The sequence below is a fragment of the Lepisma saccharinum genome, chromosome 14, assembly GCF_977018435.1.
Source record: "Lepisma saccharinum chromosome 14, izLepSacc3.1, whole genome shotgun sequence".
NCBI lineage: Eukaryota > Metazoa > Arthropoda > Insecta > Zygentoma > Lepismatidae > Lepisma > Lepisma saccharinum.
The window spans coordinates 62,663,720-62,689,298 of record NC_139242.1 but is presented as its reverse complement, the minus strand read 5'-3'; the positions used below and the strand labels follow the sequence as shown (position 1 = coordinate 62,689,298).

The 25,579-nt window shown below is 40.5% G+C and overlaps 1 protein-coding gene across 2 annotated transcripts in view; it reads left to right on the top strand.

Annotated features, from left to right (window-relative positions):
* CalpC (calpain C) overlaps positions 1 to 25,579 on the top strand; it is a 152,918-nt gene that overhangs the window by 61,897 nt on the left and 65,442 nt on the right. Inside the window, exon 3 of one of the 2 annotated variants that reach the window (XM_083134997.1) lies at positions 8,637 to 8,697. In XM_083134997.1, the coding sequence (XP_082991123.1) occupies positions 8,637 to 8,697 (61 nt within the window). Of the gene's footprint in view, positions 1 to 8,636; positions 8,707 to 25,579 lie in introns of both variants that reach the window. The other variant, XM_083134996.1, reaches the window with a different exon arrangement.

Genomic DNA, 25,579 nt, shown 5'->3' with positions numbered 1-25,579 from the left:
TTCCGATTGTCCTATATGTGCATAAAGTGGACTTAAAAACTCAACAAAGCCACGTTCAGGCAGCTTTTGCCCCCAGGGTTGCTCCCAAAAGAATAATTTTATTTTGAGGTTGGATGAACCCCAGAGCCGCTTTATGTAGGGACAAGGTCGGAAAATAATCACTCACTCCGGGAATCGAACCTTGGTCGGACACATTTATGTCCAGAATGTACGTTAACTGCTCATTATACGTGTACATCAGGCACACATCTAGAAATATATTTTGGTAGGGGTCCAAAGCAAGTGTCTCAGAAACGATGATGATAATAATATAATAACAATTATGAAAATATGTAGTTTAATTAATGTTATTATTACATGAATTGGTAAAAAGGATAGAGATATAATGGTTCGTATTCATTTACTAGCTTACGTGTAGTTAAGATCACTAAGATTTGTACAAAAGAATTTAATATTTATTGATGTTCAGTTGATGAAAAGTTAAGTTCATGAATAATATTATATGCATATTAATATAAGTAGCAGTGTGCATAAATCTTCTTAGGTACTGTCAATTCAAAGCTGTTATGATCCCACTATAATCCTTGTTTTGTGTAAGTTCGGCAGAAATTCATAACCCTCGATTGTACAAAATGCTAAACAAGTGTATTTTGATAATTCAAGTCTTAGTAAGTACGTAAGTCCGGGTCCCCTGGACCCCCTCTAAATACGTCGTTGGTATACAAGCATGCATGTTCCCTCCTTGATGTTTACCTGTTTAAGTTGAGACAAGTAAAACTTAATTATAAATTTACTCTAAACACCAAATTGAACCTCAACGTTATTGAATACCCATTAACCATCTGAGCGAAACAAATTGTTCGACGCTTCAGAATTTAAACAAGACTAAGCCCAATCTTCTCTTGTTTACAAGCCAAGGTTGGACAAGGCCTTCCTACTTTTCACGAACAGACAAACCAGTTCTTGACGAGGAAAGAAAAAATGAGAAGACTTCGTTGTCGTAAGGAATGCAAACATAGTAATTATTCTTTCTGCCCTATTAACTTCTAATTCGAAACACGTAATAACAGTTCTGTTTCTTCCTGTATCAGTAGGCTGATACAGAATTTGTGCTCGCGTGCTTATCATTACGAGGAATGTGTTGCTAGATCTGTGTGTAAAAGAATAAAAGGGAAAATAGTATGGTGGAAATTAAAGTAATACAGGGTGTTCATAAATGAAGTGTTCTCAAAAGGAGATTTATTTTGTAGAGCCGTGTATGAACGACGGATTAACGACCATATCTCTGGAGTCCTTTGCTTCAGCTGTAACCCGCTGACTCTGTGTTCAATTAATATTGTTAGTTTTAAACGTCTATGGGAAGAAGCCCGTAAATTAGACCTCAAAAAGAGAGGGAGACAGTGACGTACTCAGGACTTTATTTTGGAAGTCCCCTAGAACATACTTGCATACAAACAGCTTCTTCGATTTGTTTTGGAGTCAATTTATCCTTCCGTATATATCAGAAGGTAAAAACTCGTCTTGTCTGTTTGGGGACAGGGTTGTAGGGCATGAGTACCTCTCTCATACACATTTGATTAGTATAGATCAGGTGTGCTGATATAGGGTTATTAGTAAAAATGTCTTCTATGCATTGGCAAGGTATTGCATGAATTGTTCTACGGAAGTATGATAGCTAGTCATTTCGTACTTTCCAATGGGTCTGTACACATAAGCCAGTGGTTCCCAAAGTGTGCGCTGGGGCGTCGTGAATGGCTTACAAGGGCGCCGCGAAATGTTCTAATATTTTTACTGAAATGACACTTATTCCAATGTATGTGCTTATTTAGTACTTTTTATGTGTAAAATGTTTCTGAATTTGAAATATGTGTTTATTTTATAACTTAAGGCAAGAAACCTAACCACACTAACTAAGCGTTGCAAGTGTTGGGCGCCGCGGAAAAAAATCTTGAAACACGAAGGGCTCCGTGAAACAAAGAACTTTGGGAACCCCTGACATAAGCTATACATATCACGCAAATTTCCCAAAGGTTTCTCTCAAAATTTTACTTTTTAAGGGTATTTCAGCCCTCTAGGCCCCCTCCTTCGGTAGATTCTTAATGTAGATAATATTAAAGGGCATTTCTAATAAAGGTAGATAAAAAGTGGCTGAAGTAGATCCAGGGTAATGGATAAAGGTTCAGGACGATGGATGGCGGCGCATGACGGAGGCGCATGACAACGGGTGGAGAAAGTGCTAAATGAGGAAAATATCAATTGCAAGAGAAGCGTTAATGATGAAATAAGAAGAGTTGATATAACAGTAAAATTCTAATGGATACATGGGTGAAGGAATTGAAATAATTATGAACACACACGCGCAAAGAGGAAATAATCTAACTTCAGGCATAGAGTTATGTCAAGGTTGGCAATGGAGACAAACTTTTCTCTCCCATATCTACATAATCAAACCCACAGTTGTAACGTTTACTTCCGTACAAGAGTTGTCATCTTGTATTCCTGGTCTCCATTCGTTGTCCCCAGCCCATGGGGACCGTCCTTGATGCGACATGTGGGCCAGGATGATGGGTATCGTTGTGGAACACCTGACAATCGTGAATCTTGCAATGCGGTGTGCGTCACAGCATCCCTTTAAGGTCACCAGGTAGCAACTTCCTTTCCGGCCGTGTCCTTGCGTCAAGGTTTCGGAGGGCGTGGTCAGAGCAAACACGTTCCCCCCTCCATCTTATTTTTGGCCATCTGAGAAGGTTCCTGTGTGCTTCTGGAGGAATATTAACATTCCATGCTCCTGCTGCTAAAATGCAAGGCCATTGGTGGTTGGGGTACCTATTACGCCGCAACTGCTCCAGTAGACTACTACATCCTCTTGAAAACTAGTTTCCCCACCCCTGGAAGAAAGGTTAGGCATAAAACTACAAGAAATGGGTAATTAGTAGATAAAAAGGAAAAAAAAGGCACATAAGTCATTCTCTTTCAATATTGTATATATTGAATTAACAATACCACACCGAAAATGTAATACTTTCATAACATTTAACGGTTGTAATTTCATAATACATGCGCATGATTGCATAATAATTGTATTATGATGGATTCCATAGACATCCATCTTTATTATGTATATTCTCAATATATTAAGACTAATCAACGCACGCACAAAGGCCTGTTCTCGGCACCAGAATAGGTCTACACTTTTTACTGTTTCTCACACCTTTATACTATGTAATATATCTGTTTATAGCTATATCATAGATAATAAATAAATGACATCTTGGTTTATTTAAAGGCACCAGAAATTAAGCGCATACCCTCGAATGTACGCGAGGAGAGGCGGACTTGCTTCGGGGGTTTCCCCCTCTTTGAATAATTGTATTTTTTATTTATTTGACAAACAGTATTATATATTATTTTCATTTTCAAAACTGAAAACTAAAAAATATATATATCTGTTCTAAACTCAAATAAATTGACTTCTGTGGTGTTGTGGTTAGAGGCTACAACGCTATAGATCCCGGGTTCGAATCCCGGCCTGAACATGGGTGTTCGTTGCGAGTGTCCCTGCATCAATTTCATCATATCATCACCCATCCGCATCTTCGCGATTAGTCAAAAGTGGAAGAAAAGCGACGTTAAATTAACTAAATCAATCAAAACTGAAACGACTCAAATAACAGAGAAGGTTGCATAACAACAATCACTCTGCGTTCATGATGCTGGAAAAGTCATGCCTGGGTCGGGATCCGAACCTGGTATCGAGATGTGTGTTGACATTTTAACGCGCTCTGTTCCAGGGGTGGCTGGCTATAAGGCAAAACATCACTTGAGGTGCGAGAGGATGATTTTTCCAGTCGCCCCCCCCCCACAATCTACAATAAAGATGGCGTCAAGGGGGCAATCTCCTTATTCTCATGTTTATTGTATACTAGCTGATTGCATGACATTGCCCAGGTATTTATTTATCCCAATCTTCTATTAGACAGGAATATAATGAACTCTAACTATAGTGTAAAATGAACTTGGAGTTGAACGGCATTCGGAGTGTCACTATTCATCTCAGCGACCCCGAAAACTATGGACCCCACACTAATATCGGTCGTTTTACATGTCACCCCCTTCCCACCCCCACCCCTAGGGGCGCCAGGGGTGTCTTGGAGTTAAATGGCATTGGGAGTGTCACTATTCATCTTAGCGACCCCGAAAACTATGGATTCCACACTAATATCGGTCGTTTTCGATTCTTTTTAAATGTCACCCCATAAATTCTAATGGGTTCTATTGGGTTCTGCTGTAGGACCGGAACCTTTTTTCTCGCACAATTTAAATTCGGTCCAAGTTGCGTATTGTTACATTGAAAAAAAAGGTTCCTGGACCGTATTTTAATTGTTCCTGAAAAAAGGTTCCTGGACCGTATTTAAATTGATGCGAGAAAAAATGTTCCTGGACCGAATTGAAATTCATTCTGGAAAAAAGGTTCCTGGACCGAATTGAAATGCTTTAGATATGAGAAGGTTATACACTGTCTAGAACTCATTTACGTTTGCTGATTTTCTCTCCCAGTTCAGGGTTGAAATTTATTTACAATTCCTGGACCAGGGTTGACCGATCAAAAGTTGCCTTCTAAAAATGTCCGCAAGTAAGTTTTAGATTGGAATGTCACACTGCGGTTGTAGAAAACGTAGCGCAGGGAATAAATCAAAACACTGTTGTTCTCTCGTGGACCAGGTTCAACAACTCCCTTGTCGAAGAGTTACAGTAGCCCTTTCTAGTTGGCTGCACTTTTTTACATTCGGTGCAGTGCAGGTGTATCCAGTTTCAGAGTGTTGTAAGGAAATTACGTTCAACCAAATAGACGGAAAGCGGTGTTCGAGTTCAGAATATTCAACAAATGCCTGTCTGCTGCTTGAAACGGTCATTTGATTAGTTAGCACGCACCACGTGACCATACACCATACCTACACTGGTCCGGAAAGTAGTGCAGACTGTGTTGACACCAAATACACTACTTGACTCGAAATCAACGAACTAGACGACTCGGTGCAAAAGGAGCCAAAGCGAGTCGAGAAGTGCAGCCAACTAGACGGGGCTAGTACATAATGCAATGGACTGACTATATTTGTATGGCGTCACATTGAGTTCAAACAAACCGTCACGTGTTGCTCTGGCATCGGATCCAGAAACCGCAGCCAATCGGAGCCGTCGATGAGGTAACGTGAGGCTGCTGTGTTCCCAGCAGATTGAGATATCACAACAGGGACGGGCCATGGTGGAAAGACCATGGGAACGGGCAGTGCTGCTACAACCAAGTGAAGGAACGCACGCGAGAGAATGGGGCTACATGGAGAGGGGCAACATGACAGCAGCGTTTGCGTTTCGCCCATTTCTACCTTGTACCTTAGATTCTCGAGCCAACCAGCACCTGGATTAGTCTTTCATGCTCACAAGTGGATCGTCAGGTCTGTATTAGATCAAAGTTGCGTATTGTTTCATTATAGGAACGAAGTTCCTTATTGAAAACTGATTAGTAAAAAAAGTTCCCTGGACCGTATTTAAATTGATCCTGGAATAAAGGTTCCTAGATAGAATTTAAATTGTTTCGGAAAAAAAAGGTTCCCGGACCGTATTTAAATTGATCGGGGAAAAAGGTTCCTGGACCGAATTGAAATAATTTACAGATAAAGAGGTTCTTTACTGTCCAGAACCCATTTACGCTTGCTGATTTTCTCTCCTGGACAGGAATTGAATTTATTTAAAATTCGTGGACCTTAAACAACCCTGCCCCTAGGGGTGCCAAGGATGTCTTGCCCTCACAGTATTTCTTTCCAGATTGCAAGTCATACGTGTACCAAGTTTGGTTGAAATCGCTCCAGGCGTTCGAGAGTTATGCCGGAACAAACATACACACACATATACACACATATTATTTATTGTTCAGTTCCAGTCGTCAAAATGCACCTTTTTGTGCATTATGAATCTGTCTGAGGAAACCTACTAAAAAAATCAAACAAACACAACAAAAAAGAAACCTGCATTTCTCAGTAGAAGCGTTATTTAGTTCTTTACGCACTTATAAGCACAAATAACCGAAATAATAACAGTCAATATAGACATTTACGTGTATAATGATTGCTGTACCACAAAACTTAAATCTATACTGCAAGCATACGAATCTGATCGCAGGAATAAAAATAGGCATATATGGCAATATCCTAGCTCTTATAAAAGATGACCATTCGAATCCAAAATTATCGGAATCTTGGATCCGATATCCGAACCGCGGAAAAAAACAAACAGTTGCATAACGGATGATACTTTTTAGATGTAATTTTTAAAAAGTATCAGCTTTTCTGCCACATTCAGTTAATCGCGACGATGAGGATGAGTGATATGATTAAATTCATAGATGCACACACACACGAAGAACTCATGATCAGGTCGGAAATCGAACTCTGGACCCCTGGCGTCGAAGCGCCCTGTTAACCACTCCGCCACGGAGATGGGCGCAAGACAAAACCTTCAAATAATTAAATTCGTAAGATTAGAATTCCCCACAATTCTTATTTCAGGAAAACTTTCGCCTCCCGCCCATAGGTGGTAAAAGTTCCCCCTCTTCGATCACCAAACCACAAGCTACTGTTTTCCTATGTCATTACGTTATATGTGCATAATATGTCCAGCGAGGTTTTAGGAATGTGAAAGTTGCATCTAATGAATGTCCCCGTGCCTTGCGTTCTTGAGATGCCGCCGCTCCCTTCTGCCTTGATGTCCAAAGGGAAAACAAAGTTAATGTTGTTGATGTTTAGTCTCAGGCTGTGATTTACGGCTGTAGAAGAAAACTCACCTTCTTTTTTTTCTCCATTTTAGGATAGCTATAAACGAGGAAATGGCCAAGTGAAAACGGTCGGCAAGTTTTCTTCCTTGAGGTACGCAACGACGTAATTTCTTTTCTGTTGCGTAGGTCCGTGGTATCTAGATGGACCCATTCAAATTCTAAGAGATTTGCGTAACAAAGCCTACTTAATTTGAAATATCGTTCCATTTCTATATTATTCTGGCACTTTGACTTCAAGGATTTGGTTACCAGTCGGTTTGGTATCCAAGTACTGGTGCCAGGATTTTGATACAGAATCATCCTACCTGCTTTTATGCTTCTAATTCACTTGTTCAAAAAGCCCATCCCTGCTTCCGGTGTCTTGACCCAGCAATATCCTGGCTGGTTTCTGGATCCAGCCTTTTTACGGGGTCTGGATCCTGAAAGATCCCACCCGATTCCAGACATCGGTCCAGAATGATCCTGCCCGATTCCAGGCTCCGGTCCAGAATGATCTTCCTAGATTTCAGGCTCCGGTCCAGAATGATTCTGCCAGATTCCAGAGTCTGAGTCCAGAGAGATCCTGCTTGTTTACGAAGTCTACACCAAGAATGATTTCGCCTGATTCCGGGCTCCGGACATGAAAGTTTCTGCCTGCTTCTATGTGCAGAAGGGTCCACTTACTCCCAGGGTTCAGATCTATAAGCAGTTAAGAGAAGCACAATTGAAAAAAAACTTTTTAATGATTTCAGAGCTCTTCCTTGATATTTTCTTCCCCATACGTTCTTTCCCCACAAGACAACCTTTGTACTTTGGTCTCAGAACACATGCTCCTCCCTATCCCCATATACACTATGAACATTTCTCAGCCTGCAAGGAAAGGTGTGGAAATGTTACACCTAAACTTACAAACAAGGAGCTTGTTTGTATGATTCAGGAAGAATTTTTCTGTCTTCGACGTGGAATGGCAAGTTGAAATCTTCACCCGGAAACTGGCGATTAGAAATGTTACTCTTCCTGAAGAATATTTTGGTTTGTTGTAATCTAATGTCCCGTCAGAATGAGTAAACTAATAAAAATGTATTTTGCGGGCTATCTGGTCCAGTGGCTGCATTATAAACATGTAACATATTTGTTACATGCTTATAGGAGTAACCTTGAAATGTATCAATGTATCACATGTGATTAGTAAAGGAGTGAACTCGGGCAATTGTAGATTGGGTTATTGCCCACTCTTGACACCTCTATGGCAGCACTGCCCGCTGTGAGGCAAATGATTTTTAATATAAAAATTCACTAATTCGTGTGTTTGCAAATTTGCAGACACGACTTCTCTTTATTACTGAATTGTGATTTCATCAGAAAGTGAACTTAGAATCTGTTGATTCATATCTCAAGAACAAATAGAAAGGCACAAATAAAGTTCAGTGAATCCATCAAATACAGTTTTGATGCGAACTGATTTGTCACGCCAGGTCCACCTTTCTGTCTTTGCAGTTACACAATTGTTATGGCTTGTGTTAATAATTTTAGTTTTAATGATGATAATGTTTGTTTTAGAGCTAATGTTTTAGTTGTCAGTTCATCATGTTAAACAATTTCTTAAATACGCAACAATCCACAAGAGGCAACTTTTCACAATGCTGAGATAAATGGTAATATGTAAATTTCCACACTTATTATTAGTGCTCATCTTGCCATCCCATTTACTCTGTACAATAGCTTTCTATATTTATTCAATGTTATGCACAAGAAAAGTAGATTATAATTTGTTCGTGGTGGTAAAAAAATGCAAACCATATTTTATTGGTCAATTTCTTCCTTTCAGGAGCTTTCGACAAGGCCCGTTTTCGTACACGATGCGCCTGCGCAGTTTGACATCGTTCCTGGTAAGATGGGTAAGCATAAGTTCCCTTCTATTTTTTTTCTCAGTCTTAATCATATATATTTATTGGACTTTAATTTTGAATACATAAATGTACACTTGTTATAAAATTCAACGTTAAGAATTCAATCGTGTTCATAAATATCATATTTGCATGCATACATACAGATCCACCCACACACACATTCTCGTTCATCATATACGAGTAGATACATTCATTTAAGAAAATAATTCTAATTCACTTCATACAGTTTCATATCAGTTTGTCGCAGAAATGAAAAAATATGCCTGTCATCTTATTTTTTGATTTAGTCTGATGGCAGTCAAGGTGAGGACCTCCTCGGTGGCGTAGTCGTAACGTCGTCGCCTTGTAATCAATGGGTCCCGGGTTCGATTCCCCGGTGGAGGCCTATAGTGGTTCGGATCCAACTTTAGGCCATAGGTCCAGTCCCGATTAGCTTATCTGTGCATAAAGTGGACTTAAAACAACAACTCAACAGTCGACGGCACGTTATATATTCGGAATTTCCGTTTGAGGAAACTAGGAAACCATCATAAACATTCCCAAACCACTGCTTTTCAGAACCTATTTTCCAATTGAGGTTTTTCAATGATACTTCCAGGGACAAATTTAGGCATAGAACCATCCCCTGAGACGCACGAATTTGGGGCGACAAAATATTGCTCCATCGTGATACGATCCTTGAGTTTCAATTTAGTTATTTTGCTTTCGTCTCATTAGCACTTTGAACCAAGCAAACAAGTGTTATGCTACGGAGACTGCTGTGATTTAAACCAATTGACAGCCATGCGAAATGAAATTCCACGTATGTATATACAGGTATTGGACAAAATAATGGAAACACGAGTCAGAAGTCGGACATATTTTCAATGTGCTTGGTAATACTGAGCACGGCGGAAATCAACCTTCTCTTGTTTGTTGCAGGTAGTATGGACTGTGCACTGACAGTGGAGTGAGGCAGTGTGATTCGGAAATGAAAGCTGAACACTGTACAATGTTGCCTGCGGATTCAAAGGCAGCATTTCGAACACCTTCTGTAACACAGCGTAAGAAGTAATATCTTTCTTTGTACAGTCACGGACACTGCCGGCTTGTAACGATTCCATTGAAAGTCAATGCCGGCAGTGTCCGTGACTGTACAATCCTGTGTACTTGAAATAGTCAGTTGAAAAAAACGCCAATCATAGCAAAGTGTGCATTTTTAAAATTTAGGGCAACTAACTACCAGTAGCGTACGATTTCTTTTTGGTATTTGCTTGTCTATTGTATTACTACAGCACATAATATACACCAAATGACAAGTGTGCAAGGAAAACAGTGCAGAATGAGCACGTATATCAACAAATATGTCAGTGGCAGATCCTAACAATACATTAATTCATTCTTAATTATCTCTCAAACGGTTAATATGCGGATCCACAATTTAAAAGTAACTAGTTGCAATTACCGTCGCGCGAAGAGAGTAATTGTTACTTGCAACTACGTTACATGTATAACTTACTACTTCCAAACACTGCAGCCAGTGGCGTGTCCTTTATTTTCGAAAGGGGCGGCTATGGAAGGGGCTATGTCTTCCTTTTTTTAGACCGGGCCAAGGGGGGTTATTTCCCCACCACCCCTTCCCTGGACACGCCGCTAACTTCAACGTAAACCCCCTTGCGTAGTTTGCAACACGTGGGAGATCCGTGTGTGGGTGAACAATGGCGGGAATGGGGACGCGATGTGGGCGACAAACTCTGATTAGCCGCCGCCATTGTGTCATCGCAAGTAGAATGTGGACCGCGAATTGTGCTTCCCCCGTGGGAATGTTACGGGAGATGAGTTTCGCTCTGGTAAAGTGTAGCGCATTTCGCGAACCAATGGTTGCTTTTCGAAGCAGCGTGCAGATGTCAGCACTTTCAGTGCATCGAAACTTCATTTGTTTCTGTGAATCGGCGTTTCTAGTTATTTGAGTAGAATGTAGCCCTTGCATAGCATTATTTGGAGGTGTTTTCGGAATTTGGATTTTTAAACCTTTCTTGACAGTCTATGTAAATTAAGCAAGCTGCTTGACGTCGTGATTAGCAAAAGGTGTCAGAAAATCAACACGGAATCAATCAATTAATTAAGCAAGCTGCGAGCCTCTTGTTTTCGCCTCCGCTCCGAAGGTTCAGGATATACGCAACACTAACAAGAAAGACGTTACCTACCACTTTGCTGTTTTGTGGGTTCAGATCTAGAAAATATCAGCTGAATTTGAATTCAGAAGCAACTCTTCCGGAAAAGAAACTGCAAGGGCCAGAAGCATGGCGCATCCTTGTACGCCATTGTAGTAGTGCATAAAAGACACCTGCCTCATACGATAACTTGTATTTTACGCAAACTTTATATCCAAGGCTTTCAACTTATAATTTGTTTCTTGCACAAACAACGTTTTAAATGTTAATTGAAGCTGTATATTAATATAGACATTACTTAAGCAAAGCAGTTTTCTTTTAATGATTTTGCAAATGTAGCAGTTATTTTCAAAATATTTCGTGGACACTAATTTTGTGAGATGGTATACTTTTCGATTCTTCACCCCAGAAAAGGCCGCCATTTACGCCCATGAGCCCTTGTGCTGTTGATTATGCTCGCCTTGCTTATATCATAAATGTTATCGTCAGAAATATACCAACCTTTTCTGTTCCTCTTCTCGTTTTATCTCTTGCCATCGTCTCTCTTTCTTCCTCATTTTCCTGCCTCCATGTCTCTTTCCATGTCTTTTGACTAATCGCGACGATGAGGATTAGTAATTAGAAGAAACTGAGGTACATTTGCAAAGACATGCCCAGGCCGGGATTCAAACTCGGGAACTTCAGTGGCATGGTCGAAACCTCTACTTTGCGCACTCGGTCACACCGAGCAGGCAATAAGTAAGGACATTTCACACCGAAGTGGTAAGCGACACGCGACGTGCCACTTGGGAACGAGCCAATGAAGTGCAACGTTTCACACCGTAGGGGCGTGGCATTCGGCAGAAGTCTACATTCGATTGGTAAAATCCTCAAGCGACACAGACCCCTTCATATCCTTCAATGTACGCAACCTTATGGGCACAGCGATAAATTAATAGCCCTGGAAACACTGCCTTTCTTCTTTTGTATTACACAATCGTATGCTGTAAACATACAATAACAAGTATCAGATATGTAAATGAAGAACCGAAAATTATGGACAAGTTCCTTCCAAACAGGCTCAAGAAGAATACTCACATTTTCCTGACAAAGTAATGAGCGTCTTTATATGTAGATTAATAATCAGTCTTAGGAACATAAAATCACTGGCTTAATAAAACAGAAGTTCGCAACAATCAACACAAGAGAACAACACAACAGCTTTTCCCATGCACTGTTAGATATAAATATTTATAAAGCTCCTGTTTAAGTACACTAGCACCTCATAATTGTTCAGATTTCTGCCTTCCTTCCTTCCTTCCCTCCCTCCTTCCACCCACTTTCCGCACCTCGTTTCCAGGTTGTAAACAATGAAACGACCTTGGTTCTGAAACACCACAACACTTCTTATAATGTGCATACCGGAAGAAGAGTGGTGTTGACTGACGTAGTCCTTTAGCACTTCAGCGTGTAGTTTATGGATATTGGATAGTACCCACCGTTCTGAATTTGGGAGTTAGACCGAGCCCACGGATTTGAAATTGGGTGTGAGACCGAGCCCACGGATTTGAAATTGGGTGTGAGACCGAGCCCACGGATTTGAAATTGGGTGTGAGACCGAGCCAACGGATTTGAAATTGGGAGTGAGACCGAGCCCAAGGTTCTGAAATTGGGAGTGAGACCGAGCCCAAGGTTCTGAAATTGGGAGTGAGACCGAGCCCAAGGTTCTGAAATTGGGAGTGAGACCGAGCCCAAGGTTCTGAAATTGGGAGTGAGACCGAGCCCAAGGTTCTGAAATTGGGAGTGAGACCGAGCCCAAGGTTCTGAAATTGGGAGTGAGACCGAGCCCAAGGTTCTGAAATTGGGAGTGAGACCGAGCCCAAGGTTCTGAAATTGGGAGTGAGACCGAGCCCAAGGTTCTGAAATTGGGAGTGAGACCGAGCCCAAGGTTCTGAAATTGGGAGTGAGACCGAGCCCAAGGTTCTGAAATTGGGAGTGAGACCGAGCCCAAGGTTCTGAAATTGGGGACGAGCCCAAGGTTCTGAAATTGGGGACGAGCCCAAGGTTCTGAAATTGGGGACGAGCCCAAGGTTCTGAAATTGGGGACGAGCCCAAGGTTCTGAAATTGGGGACGAGCCCAAGGTTCTGAAATCGGGGACGAGCCCAAGGTTCTGAAATCGGGGACGAGCCCAAGGTTCTGAAATCGGGGACGAGCCCAAGGTTCTGAAATCGGGGACGACACCGAGCCCACTGTTTTGAAAATCTAAATGGAAACCAAGACCTTCGTTTTGAAATTCGTTACTACAATTATGTTGCTTACTTGATTACATATATACGAGTACTATAATTTACGTAGAATTTTAAGCGAAAAATGCAGGCTCGACCTGGACTAGAACCCTGGTCTCTGGCATACCGTGCCATTGCTCTAACCACTGAGCTACCGAGCCGGCCTGGCTTCTCCTGATTTTTCGCTGTCGCTGTTTTACCTGCGTGGAATAGTTCTCTGCTAGTGCTACCGCAACGGAATATGTTGCCTTTGCCAGAGACCCGGGTTCGACTCCTTGTCTAGCTTGCATTTTTCACTGAAACTTCTACGTAGTACATCTCCTGCGTGTGCATAATTTAAAAGAATTACTATATTTTGTTATATATTTACGTGCATATTTTACAAGTTAAAGCTACAAGAAAATTCGGGCTCTATGTATACATGAGCCTTCATAACGTGGTGCTCCACATCTTGAAGAGCTACCAACCTTAATCGATTCTTTGGAATGTCGTTGAGGAATGTTGCACGCGATAAAAATGACATGCGCAGCCACTTGTTCCTCGGATGGGTACGCAGAAACCGAGCCTCGAAGGCACCGCCAAGATATCCAACCTGTCCGGCCGGCTTGTAGACCATGTCTTGCGATTGCGAGGTGTTCGGACCGAAAAACAGGAGACCGGAGTGTGACGGAGAGCCTATGTCGTTGCCGGCGACGTCTCGGTCTGAAAGTGCGATCTCAATCCAGCTGTGGTTTGTTATGGCGTTTAATGGAGTTTGGCAGCGGCTTCATCGGCGAGGATGTTTGATTGAGTTGCCTAGAGTCGCGCTTTGGCGAAATGAGGTTAACCGCAACTGGATGTTGAGGAGAAAAACGAAATGAGTCAATAGAAGGGAGGAAGTTGAAAAAAATCGAAGTTTATATACATATATATATAGAGATGGAAAGGCACAGGACTTGTTATAACGATGAACTGTAACGCAAGAAACACGGGTTCGACTCCTGACGTTTTCCCGAAAATGTCTCTGCATGGGTGCCAGCCTCTCACCTATAGGTGGTACCTGGGAGGTAAATGCAGCCGGAGCGTGGTGTTCATCACGTCATCTCCATTATAACCCGACATCTAGAATGTATGAAGTCCACCTGCCTTCATATGTATTGTTTAAAGGTAAAGCTATTCCCTACACATTGCACCGTGGCATGAAAGCACAGACGTGTGGAAATGGGGCCCCACAAATTCTCTGCCGCGACTATAGTGGATGTCATCAGCACCACGCTTCGGCCGTCAGTACCCCCCAGAGTTGACCCAGGTAACCACTGATTAGAATCAGGTTGAATTCCAGAGTCGTTCCGCCTGAGATCACCCATCCCGGATATCGAATTCAGGTCTTTCGCATAGCAGTTAGGCGCCCCACAGATTATCGACTGAACCACCGTTGGTTTTGTATGTATGTGTGTATGTATAGCTACACCTAAAGAAGGGACAGCTTTGTGATTATTACTAATTTTATGATTTCTTATAAGTGCCTAGGTACGTATATAGTATTATTTCGTGGGTGTTTCAGTGGAGTCTTAGCATTTGACTAGAGCGAATGAGGAAACTAGCAGAATGAAGGCTGGTTTACATTGGTCGAGTGAGCGGGAGAGTTACTGGGACGAGTTACTGGCCTGTCTGCTCGAATCGACCCTTCTGTGGCGAGTAGCTGTTTACACACTTTCTATAGACTCCAGCAAAGTGGGGTACCTATGATCACATAGCTTGCGCCCCAAACTACCATACCAAGATATATGCACAACACCGAGGAGTTCCTTTTTGAAAGCTTCGTTGATCCGTGGCGAAAGTGTGTTATTTCTTACGCGATATCCTCGCTTTTATGCTATTTTAACCACAATATGAGGGCACCATTTCCCTTTCCAAGGGTCAAAATTTCCCTTTTTGGACCAATTTTTCCCTTCACCTAAGCAAATCATACAATAATAATAGTAAGTATTAGTAGTGGTAGTAGCAGTAGCTGTAATTATTATTATTATTACTGGTGGTGGTGGTGGAAGCAGTAGTAGTAGTATTTACGTTGGTCCATGTCCATGTGAATAAAAAATATTACATTTTTCGCATACATGTCACTTTCATTGCTTCCTGACCAGATGCCCCAGGTTTGGATCCTGGTGAGGAATACATTTCATCGTTAATCCTCATCGTTACTATTATCCGAAGGTACAGAAAAGCGATGTACTTAACAGAAATATAAATAGATACAGGCTATATTCATGGGAGCAGAAAGAAGAATAGAAAAAATGTGAATATCAAACTTGAACTTAACATAAACTGTAATAATGTAATCAGATGTCTTAAAATTTCCCTGAAATTGTGGTATTTTTAATCGAAATTCCCTTTTCCCTTTTGGCTAAAATTTCTGTCCGAATTTCCCTGCAAAAGGGAAATTTCCCTTCATGGGGCAACACTGCACTCGACTGTCCTGACTAGGGATGGCCAGATCCGGATCCTGTCGGTTCCGGATCCGGTACTTTCGGATCCGGATCTGGAATTTTCGGATAAGGATCCGTTTTGCCATCCCACATGCGCTTCTTTGGAAAGTAAGAATGTGCTTATAACATATTGTTACCTGCTAATATACATATACATATAATATACATAAACATATATATATAGTGTGTGTGTGCGATTTGTAATTAATTAATACACTTACAAGGGAGGTCTAAGTCTCCCCCTCCGATTTCCATGAAACTTGGCATATGTATAGAGGCCCCCCCCTCAAATGTCAAGATGAGGAGAAATTGAAGTGGGGATCTGACCCCGAAACCACGTAAATATGGCATAGGAAGAAACAGGGGGCATAGCGTCTCTCTATACACCTGTCAAATTTCATGAGAATCGGAGGGGGACACAGGGGTCAGATGATCCCCACGTCAATTTGTCCTCATCTTAACATTTGAGGCGGGTTTTGCCCCCTAAAACAGTTTCTTAGCCGAAACAAAAAAAAACACGTATTTCTTCCTTTGGGCCCCTCTATACACCTGCCCCCTCTATACACCTGCCAAGTTTCATGAAAATCGGAGGGGAACACAGGGGTGAGATCCTTACTTCAATTTGTCCTCATCTTGATAATTGAGGGGATTTTGCCCCCTAAAACAGTTTTTAGCTGAAACAAAAAAACATGTAATTCTTCCTTTGGGCCCCTCTATACACCTGCCACGTTTCATGGAAATCGGAGGGGAACACAGGGGTCAGATCCCCTCTTCAATTTGTCCTCATCTTGACATTTGAGAGGAGGTTGCCCCCTAGAACAAATTTTTTCACGAAAGAAAAAAACACGCATTTCTTCATTTGGGCCCGTTTATACACACACCTGCCAAGTTTCATGGAAATCGGAGGGGGGGGGGGACAGGGATCAGATTCCCACTTCAATTTGTCCTCATCTTGACAATTGAGTGGGTTTCGCCCTGTAAAACAGTTTTTTTTAGCTGAAACAAAAAAAAAAACACCTATTTCTTCCTTTGGGCCCCACTATACACCTGCCAAGTTTCATGGAAATCGGAGGGGGACACACAAGTCAAATGCCCACTTAAATTTGTCCTCATATTGACTTTTGAGGGGGGGTTGGCCCCTAAAACAGTTTTTTAGCCGAAACAAAAAAAAAACACGTATTTCTTCATTTGGGCCCGTTTATACACACACCTGCCAAGTACCATGGAAATCGGAGGGGGACACATCCTCACTTCAATTTGTCCTCATCTTGACATTTGAGGGGGTTTTGCCCCCTAAAACAGTTTTTTAGCTGAAACAAAAAAACACGTATTTCTTCCATTGGGCCCCACTATACACCTGCCAAGTTTCATGGAAATCGAAGGGGGACACAGGGGTCAGATCCTCACTTCAATTTGTCCTCATCTTGACATTTGAGGGGGTTTTGCCCCTAAAACCGTTTTTTAGCTGAAACAAAAAAACACGTAATTCTTCCTTTAGGCCCCACTATACTGCCACGTTTCATGGAAATCGGAGGGGGACACTTAGATAACCTCCCTTGTTAGTCTTACACTTTGTAATTATTTAACACTGCATATATTATAATGTTTTATTTTAATTTGTAAAACTGTAACTGTAGAACAATTGCACAATTTTGGTATAACATTTCTATCTTGTTATATGTGTTAAAGGTTTCATCCTGGAATGGAATGTCACATTTATGTGTGTTTTCAATTCCAATACATTCGAATGAATACATATTCGTTTCAATGGCATTTACAAAATCACCTCTGACATTTGTGCACGAGTGTGTTAGCCGATGCGTAGCAAAGTATTTTAGGAACAACACTTGAAAAAAATTCTTGTAGGACTAACGAAAAATTTCTTTGTAATCGAAGATCATAATATCTTTTAAGGTGTGGTAATATTATAATGGATTGAGATCCGAAACTTCCGGATCCGGATCCAGATCCGAAACTTTCGGACCCGGATCCAGATGCGCGGATCCGGAACTCTCGGATCCGGATCCAGATCCGGAACTTTTGGATCCGGATCCGTTTGGCCATCCCTAGTCCTGACTACTGGAGCAAGTACTGGCTCCAGTGCTCTCCCCAGTTGTTTACACGGGGAGAGTAGCTCGCTTGACCCTACTCGCTCCAGCTACTCTCCCGTCTACTCGACCAATGCAAACCAGGCTTAACTACAACTATACCTTGCTAGGCGAGTAGAGACGATTCAAGCAAGGTCGAACTTCTTGTTCTATCCTACTTCCTGGATCAGCTATCTCATCTTTCTACCTCCGCTCCAAACATGGTCGCCTGGCTGCATTGCGCAGTTGCACAGTAGTGATTCTCACAAAATCAGACTACTTGAATTCTGTCTAACTTGTACAGTGTCTCTCAAAAGTTTTAGGACAACGACATTTTAAACTAGGCAACCCAATTTACACAAGGTGTTGGTGGGTTGCGTGTAGAGTTAGGCTCAATTTCAGGGTTGCCACATGCACAATAAATATTTATAAAATACGCGAAAGAAATAAAAACAAGTATTAGTGTATAAAAAGTATTAAAAATGTCAATATTATATCGCAAGTGACAAAATTCTTTCTGAAAGAAAAATAATAGGTTTTCTAGCATTTCATCGCTGATGAGTCTACAGAAAGGGGAAGAGATGAGAGAAAACGAGAGGTGACAAATGACAGGAGAAAGAGAAAGCGAGAGGAGAAGAGGAAAAGTAGAGGAGAGAAGAAAGAGAGGATAGACGAGGAGAGGAGATGTAGTGAGGAGAATGGAAAAATATTCTAGGAGAGATGAGGAAAATGTAGCAAAGGAGAGAAAAGAGAAGGAAAACGAGATGAGAGAAGAGTGGAGAGTAGAGTAAAGGAGAGAAAAAGAGAAGAACGAAAAGAAGAGGAGAAAAGTGCGTGGAGTCTGAAATCTAAGACAGGAAAGGAGATACGAGGAGTGGAGATGAGTGGGATGGAGATAAGATGCGAGAAAAGTAGGGAAGGCGATATGAGATAAAGCAGAGCAGAAGGAGGGGAGAGAAGAAGGAGAAGGAGAAGAGAAGAACAGAAGGGACTGAAGAGAAGAGGTAGTTGCAGAAAATATCGTCTCAGCGTCAAGAATTGATGCATTGGTCAAATTATCGACATGAAACATTCAATAACATTTTGAAATGTATTGGAGAATGTATTAAATCGCTGCGAAATGCCTTTTGGCTTAGTTCAGAGCAAGGTAAAATCTTCCATGTAAGATCTTTGATTTTACCTGCGATTATACCACTAAAAACATGAATGTAATTTTCATATTTATAAGAATTATCCAATTTTCGGTTCGTTGAAATGGAGATTTTGTAATTTAATATTTCCCCTCCCCCCATCGTTAATTCCAAACTGAATCATTCAGTTTCACACGGGGTGAACAATGAACACAATGGGATAGGTCTAAAACTTACGAAAATTTTCTGCCACCGGAAGGGTTTGAACCTACGACCATCAGATGGACAGTCCTGAACGTTAAACACTACACTACAAGCTTTCGCTCCTGAAAGTAAGTAGAAGGAGCTGACCAATGTGAAATGTAGATGCAACTCTCCTCCTACATGTAATGTGCAAACAATACTTGTTTGTAACAAAGAAAACGAAGGTAGTACGACTCGGAGGAAACATTTAATGGAGAATTGCACATGATGAGAACTTTTCATTCCATATTTGCGGAGGTATCCTTGCATTGAACTCGAGTGGGAAAAGGGGTAAAATTAGTATGTCCTGAATTGCCACAAATATAAATAGTTATTTCATTAATATTTGTCAATGTCTTTGAAGCAGTACACAATTATAGTTAAAGTATTATAATTCACGATCTTATACATGAAAATATCCCTTTGAACGTGTGTCAATTCGTTTATTTTTTTATAAATTCCATTTGCAGAACAATGTAGCTACTATACACTGCTATTACAATTAATGTTACCATGCTCTTGTTTGTAATAAAAGGAGAATTAAAAAAGGAACACCTCCTAAGGAGGATCGAACCTGGGACCACAATCAATGCTTTCAAGAACTCTAACCACTACATCACGCCCTTACTTTCTATTGAAACAACAATTTTTAAGTATTCTGTCTCTCCAATATTGTAAATGAAGTTGGGTATACATGTGGTTGAACTTTTACTTTAATTTTGGATTGCTTTCTTGTAGTATAGCAGATATCTTCGAGAAATAATTTTCGAAGTGATGAAGAAAAACGAGAATATTGGTAGTTGTGAAAATGCGAGTTATTTCTTCTAACTTATTATTGTGATTAGACATTATTAATGAAAAATATCTAGAGGCTTGAACATTGCAGGACGATGTTCTTTTCCTGTGATACTGCAACAGACGATATGCTTGTTTACTGACGCAAGTCTGGTGTTCAGAACAGTCTTATGAAATGTATTTGCTGTTGCGTAAGGTAACACGAAATAATTACACCGTTTGCGAACTACCAAATCTGCGCAACGTTAGACGTAAACAGGCGGAAAATTTTATTCTTCACACTTGACAGTATTAGTCAAGAGAGACTCGTGGGACACTGTGTTAAGGTGCTGGAGTAAATCCATCTTATATTTCTTCCTCGAAGGACAACAATTTTTATAATAGAGCAACAGTAGTTCCGCTCTTTCTTATTTCTTTTAAATTCTTCCACATTCCTTTCATTGGGTTAAATATAAATAAAAGTATTGCTTGCATTTCTGTCATTGACGTAGACCAGGCCAGTACGCAGGATTTCTTTGCGGGATTGTTAAAAAGGAGCAGGTACGCGTATTACTATCCCAATATTTATTCAATAAGGTTTCTTGGTTGTCAGAAATTATCACTAAAACTATTGCATGTTGAGCTAGTGCCCACCTAGCCGCCTCTGATGAAATCTATCATTCTTCAGATTCTCTTTAAAATTCGACTCTGGTCACTCGTAACTTGCTGGGTGCATCGACAGACAATGTTTTGCGATAAGAAGCGGCCTTGAATAGCGTGAGTGAGTCACTTTGAACGCGAGCAAGCTACGCTACCAAGGTTGTCTGCCTTTGAAAACGAAGTCATTTTTTTTTCACCGTTTCCGAACGCGATTGATATTGTAGAAATATATATTCTCACAAAAGAGCAAGAAAGAAAAGTAGACCAATGTTCTCCCGTCGTTTAAAACCAAATATTATCTATTAAACGAAAAGTTCACGATTGTCAATAAACCTATCTGAGCATAAGGTGGATGTAAATAATAAAGTTAATACAAAGATTCTCCAAAATTTCTCTCCCACTGTCTACGTCACTAACGTCAGGCCAGTATCCAGGGGGGGGCATGGGAGCCATGCCCCCCTCGAACCCTGAAATATTTAAATGTGAACCTATCAATAACTACGAAAATAACATCGTCGATTTTAGAAATGTGTAAACATTTCAATTTTGTTCTTACATAAATGAATCTGTTTCTTGCGCAAAAGTCTTCAGGCTGCATATTGGATGGTTTTAGTTTTATGATGCAATGCTAACAGACGTCCGATTCACCGATTTAGTCAGGACAGTGCGCTACTTTCAATCCCTGACCCGACTTTTTCGAACTGCAATCATGATGCGAGAATGTCTCTTTGTTATTGTTGTTTTCTTAACTCACAATTAGACATGTTCTTTATTGTAATAATAATTCCTAGTACGCAACATTTAATTTATAAATATATTATTTTCTAAACATAGAATTATCATGACTTTTGAATCGCGCTTGCACTATTTGAACTATTTTGTAATATCTGTCTCTCTCTCTCTCATATATATATATATATACACACACACACACACACACACACATATTAGGGTCTGGCCACTCCCGCAAAGAAATCCTGCGTACTGGCCTGGTCTACGTCAACGACAGAAATGCAAGCAATACTTTTATTTATATTTAACCCAATGAAAGGAATGTGGAAGAATTTAAAAGAAATAAGAAAGAGCGGAACTACTGTTGCTCTATTATAAAAATTGTTGTCCTTCGAGGAAGAAATATAAGATGGATTTACTCCAGCACCTTAACACAGTGTCCCACGAGTCTCTCTTGACTAATACTGTCAAGTGTGAAGAATAAAATTTTCCGCCTGTTTACGTCTAACGTTGCGCAGATTTGGTAGTTCGCAAACGGTGTAATTATTTCGTGTTACCTTACGCAACAGCAAATACATTTCATAAGACTGTTCTGAACACCAGACTTGCGTCAGTAAACAAGCATATCGTCTGTTGCAGTATCACAGGAAAAGAACATCGTCCTGCAATGTTCAAGCCTCTAGATATTTTTTCATTAATAATGTCTAATCACAATAATAAGTTAGAAGAAATAACTCGCATTTTCACAACTACCAATATTCTCGTTTTTCTTCATCACTTCGAAAATTATTTCTCGAAGATATCTGCTATACTACAAGAAAGCAATCCAAAATTAAAGTAAAAGTTCAACCACATGTATACCCAACTTCATTTACAATATTGGAGAGACAGAATACTTAAAAATTGTTGTTTCAATAGAAAGTAAGGGCGTGATGTAGTGGTTAGAGTTCTTGAAAGCATTGATTGTGGTCCCAGGTTCGATCCTCCTTAGGAGGTGTTCCTTTTTTAATTCTCCTTTTATTACAAACAAGAGCATGGTAACATTAATTGTAATAGCAGTGTATAGTAGCTACATTGTTCTGCAAATGGAATTTATAAAAAAATAAACGAATTGACACACGTTCAAAGGGATATTTTCATGTATAAGATCGTGAATTATAATACTTTAACTATAATTGTGTACTGCTTCAAAGACATTGACAAATATTAATGAAATAACTATTTATATTTGTGGCAATTCAGGACATACTAATTTTACCCCTTTTCCCACTCGAGTTCAATGCAAGGATACCTCCGCAAATATGGAATGAAAAGTTCTCATCATGTGCAATTCTCCATTAAATGTTTCCTCCGAGTCGTACTACCTTCGTTTTCTTTGTTACAAACAAGTATTGTTTGCACATTACATGTAGGAGGAGAGTTGCATCTACATTTCACATTGGTCAGCTCCTTCTACTTACTTTCAGGAGCGAAAGCTTGTAGTGTAGTGTTTAACGTTCAGGACTGTCCATCTGATGGTCGTAGGTTCAAACCCTTCCGGTGGCAGAAAATTTTCGTAAGTTTTAGACCTATCCCATTGTGTTCATTGTTCACCCCGTGTGAAACGGAATGATTCAGTTTGGAATTAACGATGGGGGGAGGGGAAATATTAAATTACAAAATCTCCATTTCAACGAACCGAAAATTGGATAATTCTTATAAATATGAAAATTACATTCATGTTTTTAGTGGTATAATCGCAGGTAAAATCAAAGATCTTACATGGAAGATTTTACCTTGCTCTGAACTAAGCCAAAAGGCATTTCGCAGCGATTTAATACATTCTCCAATACATTTCAAAATGTTATTGAATGTTTCATGTCGATAATTTGACCAATGCATCAATTCTTGACGCTGAGACGATATTTTCTGCAACTACCTCTTCTCTTCAGTCCCTTCTGTTCTTCTCTTCTCCTTCTCCTTCTTCTCTCCCCTCCTTCTGCTCTGCTTTATCTCATATCGCCTTCCCTACTTTTCTCGCATCTTATCTCCATCCCACTCATCTCCACTCCTCGTATCTCCTTTCCTGTCTTAGATTTCAGACTCCACGCACTTTTCTCCTCTTCTTTTCGTTCTTCTCTTTTTCTCTCCTTTACTCTACTCTCCACTCTTCTCTCATCTCGTTTTCCTTCTCTTTTCTCTCCTTTGCTACATTTTCCTCATCTCTCCTAGAATATTTTTCCATTCTCCTCACTACATCTCCTCTCCTCGTCTATCCTCTCTTTCTTCTCTCCTCTACTTTTCCTCTTCTCCTCTCGCTTTCTCTTTCTCCTGTCATTTGTCACCTCTCGTTTTCTCTCATCTCTTCCCCTTTCTGTAGACTCATCAGCGATGAAATGCTAGAAAACCTATTATTTTTCTTTCAGAAAGAATTTTGTCACTTGCGATATAATATTGATATTTTTAATACTTTTTATACACTAATACTTGTTTTTATTTCTTTCGCGTATTTTATAAATATTTATTGTGCATGTGGCAACCCTGAAATTGAGCCTAACTCTACACGCAACCCACCAACACCTTGTGTAAATTGGGTTGCCTAGTTTAAAATGTCGTTGTCCTAAAACTTTTGAGAGACACTGTACCTAGGTATATACACAATCAAATTTTTAAAAAATACACAAGTGTCACGTATCGTTGTTTTCCGTCTCTTAAGAACACTACAGTTCCTTCCACTGACTGCTTATAGAAATTCTACCAGACAGTTGGTAGAAAACCAGCAGACCTGCAACACTGAGCAGGAGTGCCTCTCCAGGGCATAAAATGGAAGGAAATGTTACAAGCTATTTAATCTTAGAGGTTTAGAAGCAGCAGAGCTTTGCCTCCACCCACCCATTAATAAGTAACAAACCCAACTACGGGATTTGAACCTACACTACAGCTTCCGTCGCCGAAAACACTCCTCTGAAGTCGGAACGCATTCGGTATGACAAAAAAACATAGTGCTGCAATGGCAGAAGCTGTCTCTCAAATCACACACACACACACACACACACCCAAACTCACACCGGCTGTTACTCTTGACAGTTTGGGAACCACGTGATTCTTTCCCCCAATAGCAGCTTGTCTTAACGTAAACAGAGATGTAGTACATACACATGCAATAAAAATGGGGCTCCTAGATCCTGAAATATTCGCGAATATAAGTACCAACTTTCCAACAGCAAGTTCGACCATCACCGTAGAGTTAGGCAACACACATAACGCCATGCGGGCTAGCGAACATTTCAGGGTCTACGTGGCCCATTTTTTATTGCAGGAACTGTACGTCACAGTATCCTTGCGTTATCACTCCTCGCATCACATGCTTTCCATACAGCTTTTCTGTATGCGTAGCTTTTCGGTAGGGACCGGTTCGCAATGAGCGAGATGCGTTCGAGAAAGTCGGACGTGCGTGTCCTACTTGGACGCAAGGTGCGGAGGTCCTCGTGACGCGGACCGCACGCTGTGCTAAATTTCTTTCTATCAGGTTCATATGCCTATCCACCCCATGCATACCGAGTGACTCAACTTGGTAATAAATTACTACCATGGTCTTCGCCAGGAATTTTTGTAGGAAACTGATTCAGATCCTTGAAGAAATAGTAGCAATGCAAATATAATCTCCGTTATGAACTAATAATACTACACATCCATGCCTGTCCAGGTGTCGAACTTGGAACCTCTGGCTTCCTAGCAAGGAGGCCGGCAGTAAATTATAATATCCTGAACTCTCTCTCTCTTGTCGTCGAACTCTGAGCGCTATTGCAAGCGGTTTCAAGTTCGATTCCTGGTGGGAGCTCCAAAATTTCTGTTTTGATCCAACATAGTGAGGACAACTGGGGTAATAGTAGCTGAAAACCGCGATTATGGGACCCGATGCGCTCACAACACGTTACCCAATGAAAATCGCCTGACAGCTCTTGACCATGGATTTTAGTTTTTCCCGGAAGCTCAGTTGGTAAAACAATGGCACGGAAAGCCAGAGACACGGGTTAGAGTCCTGGCTGATTCAGCATTTTTGCTTAAATTTCTATATAAATTGGGCGTATAGTGTCACAATGGACTTTCTTTAATTTTCTCGATTTCCAACCAATAATACATACGGTGAAATATAATCATTATCATATTTTGTTATAACATTTACCTTACTTCAATCACGGTAAAATCTTTCAAAGTTAGGTGAAATTTTGGTCATCGGGTAATTTGTCATCCTTTAGATAAAATCAAAGTGGAATAATGTGAAAATATAATACCTGGTTTCTGCATTTTATGCTCTTAATTTTCGAACAGTAATAACTAATTATTACCCTTCGGTTATTCTGTTGGATTAT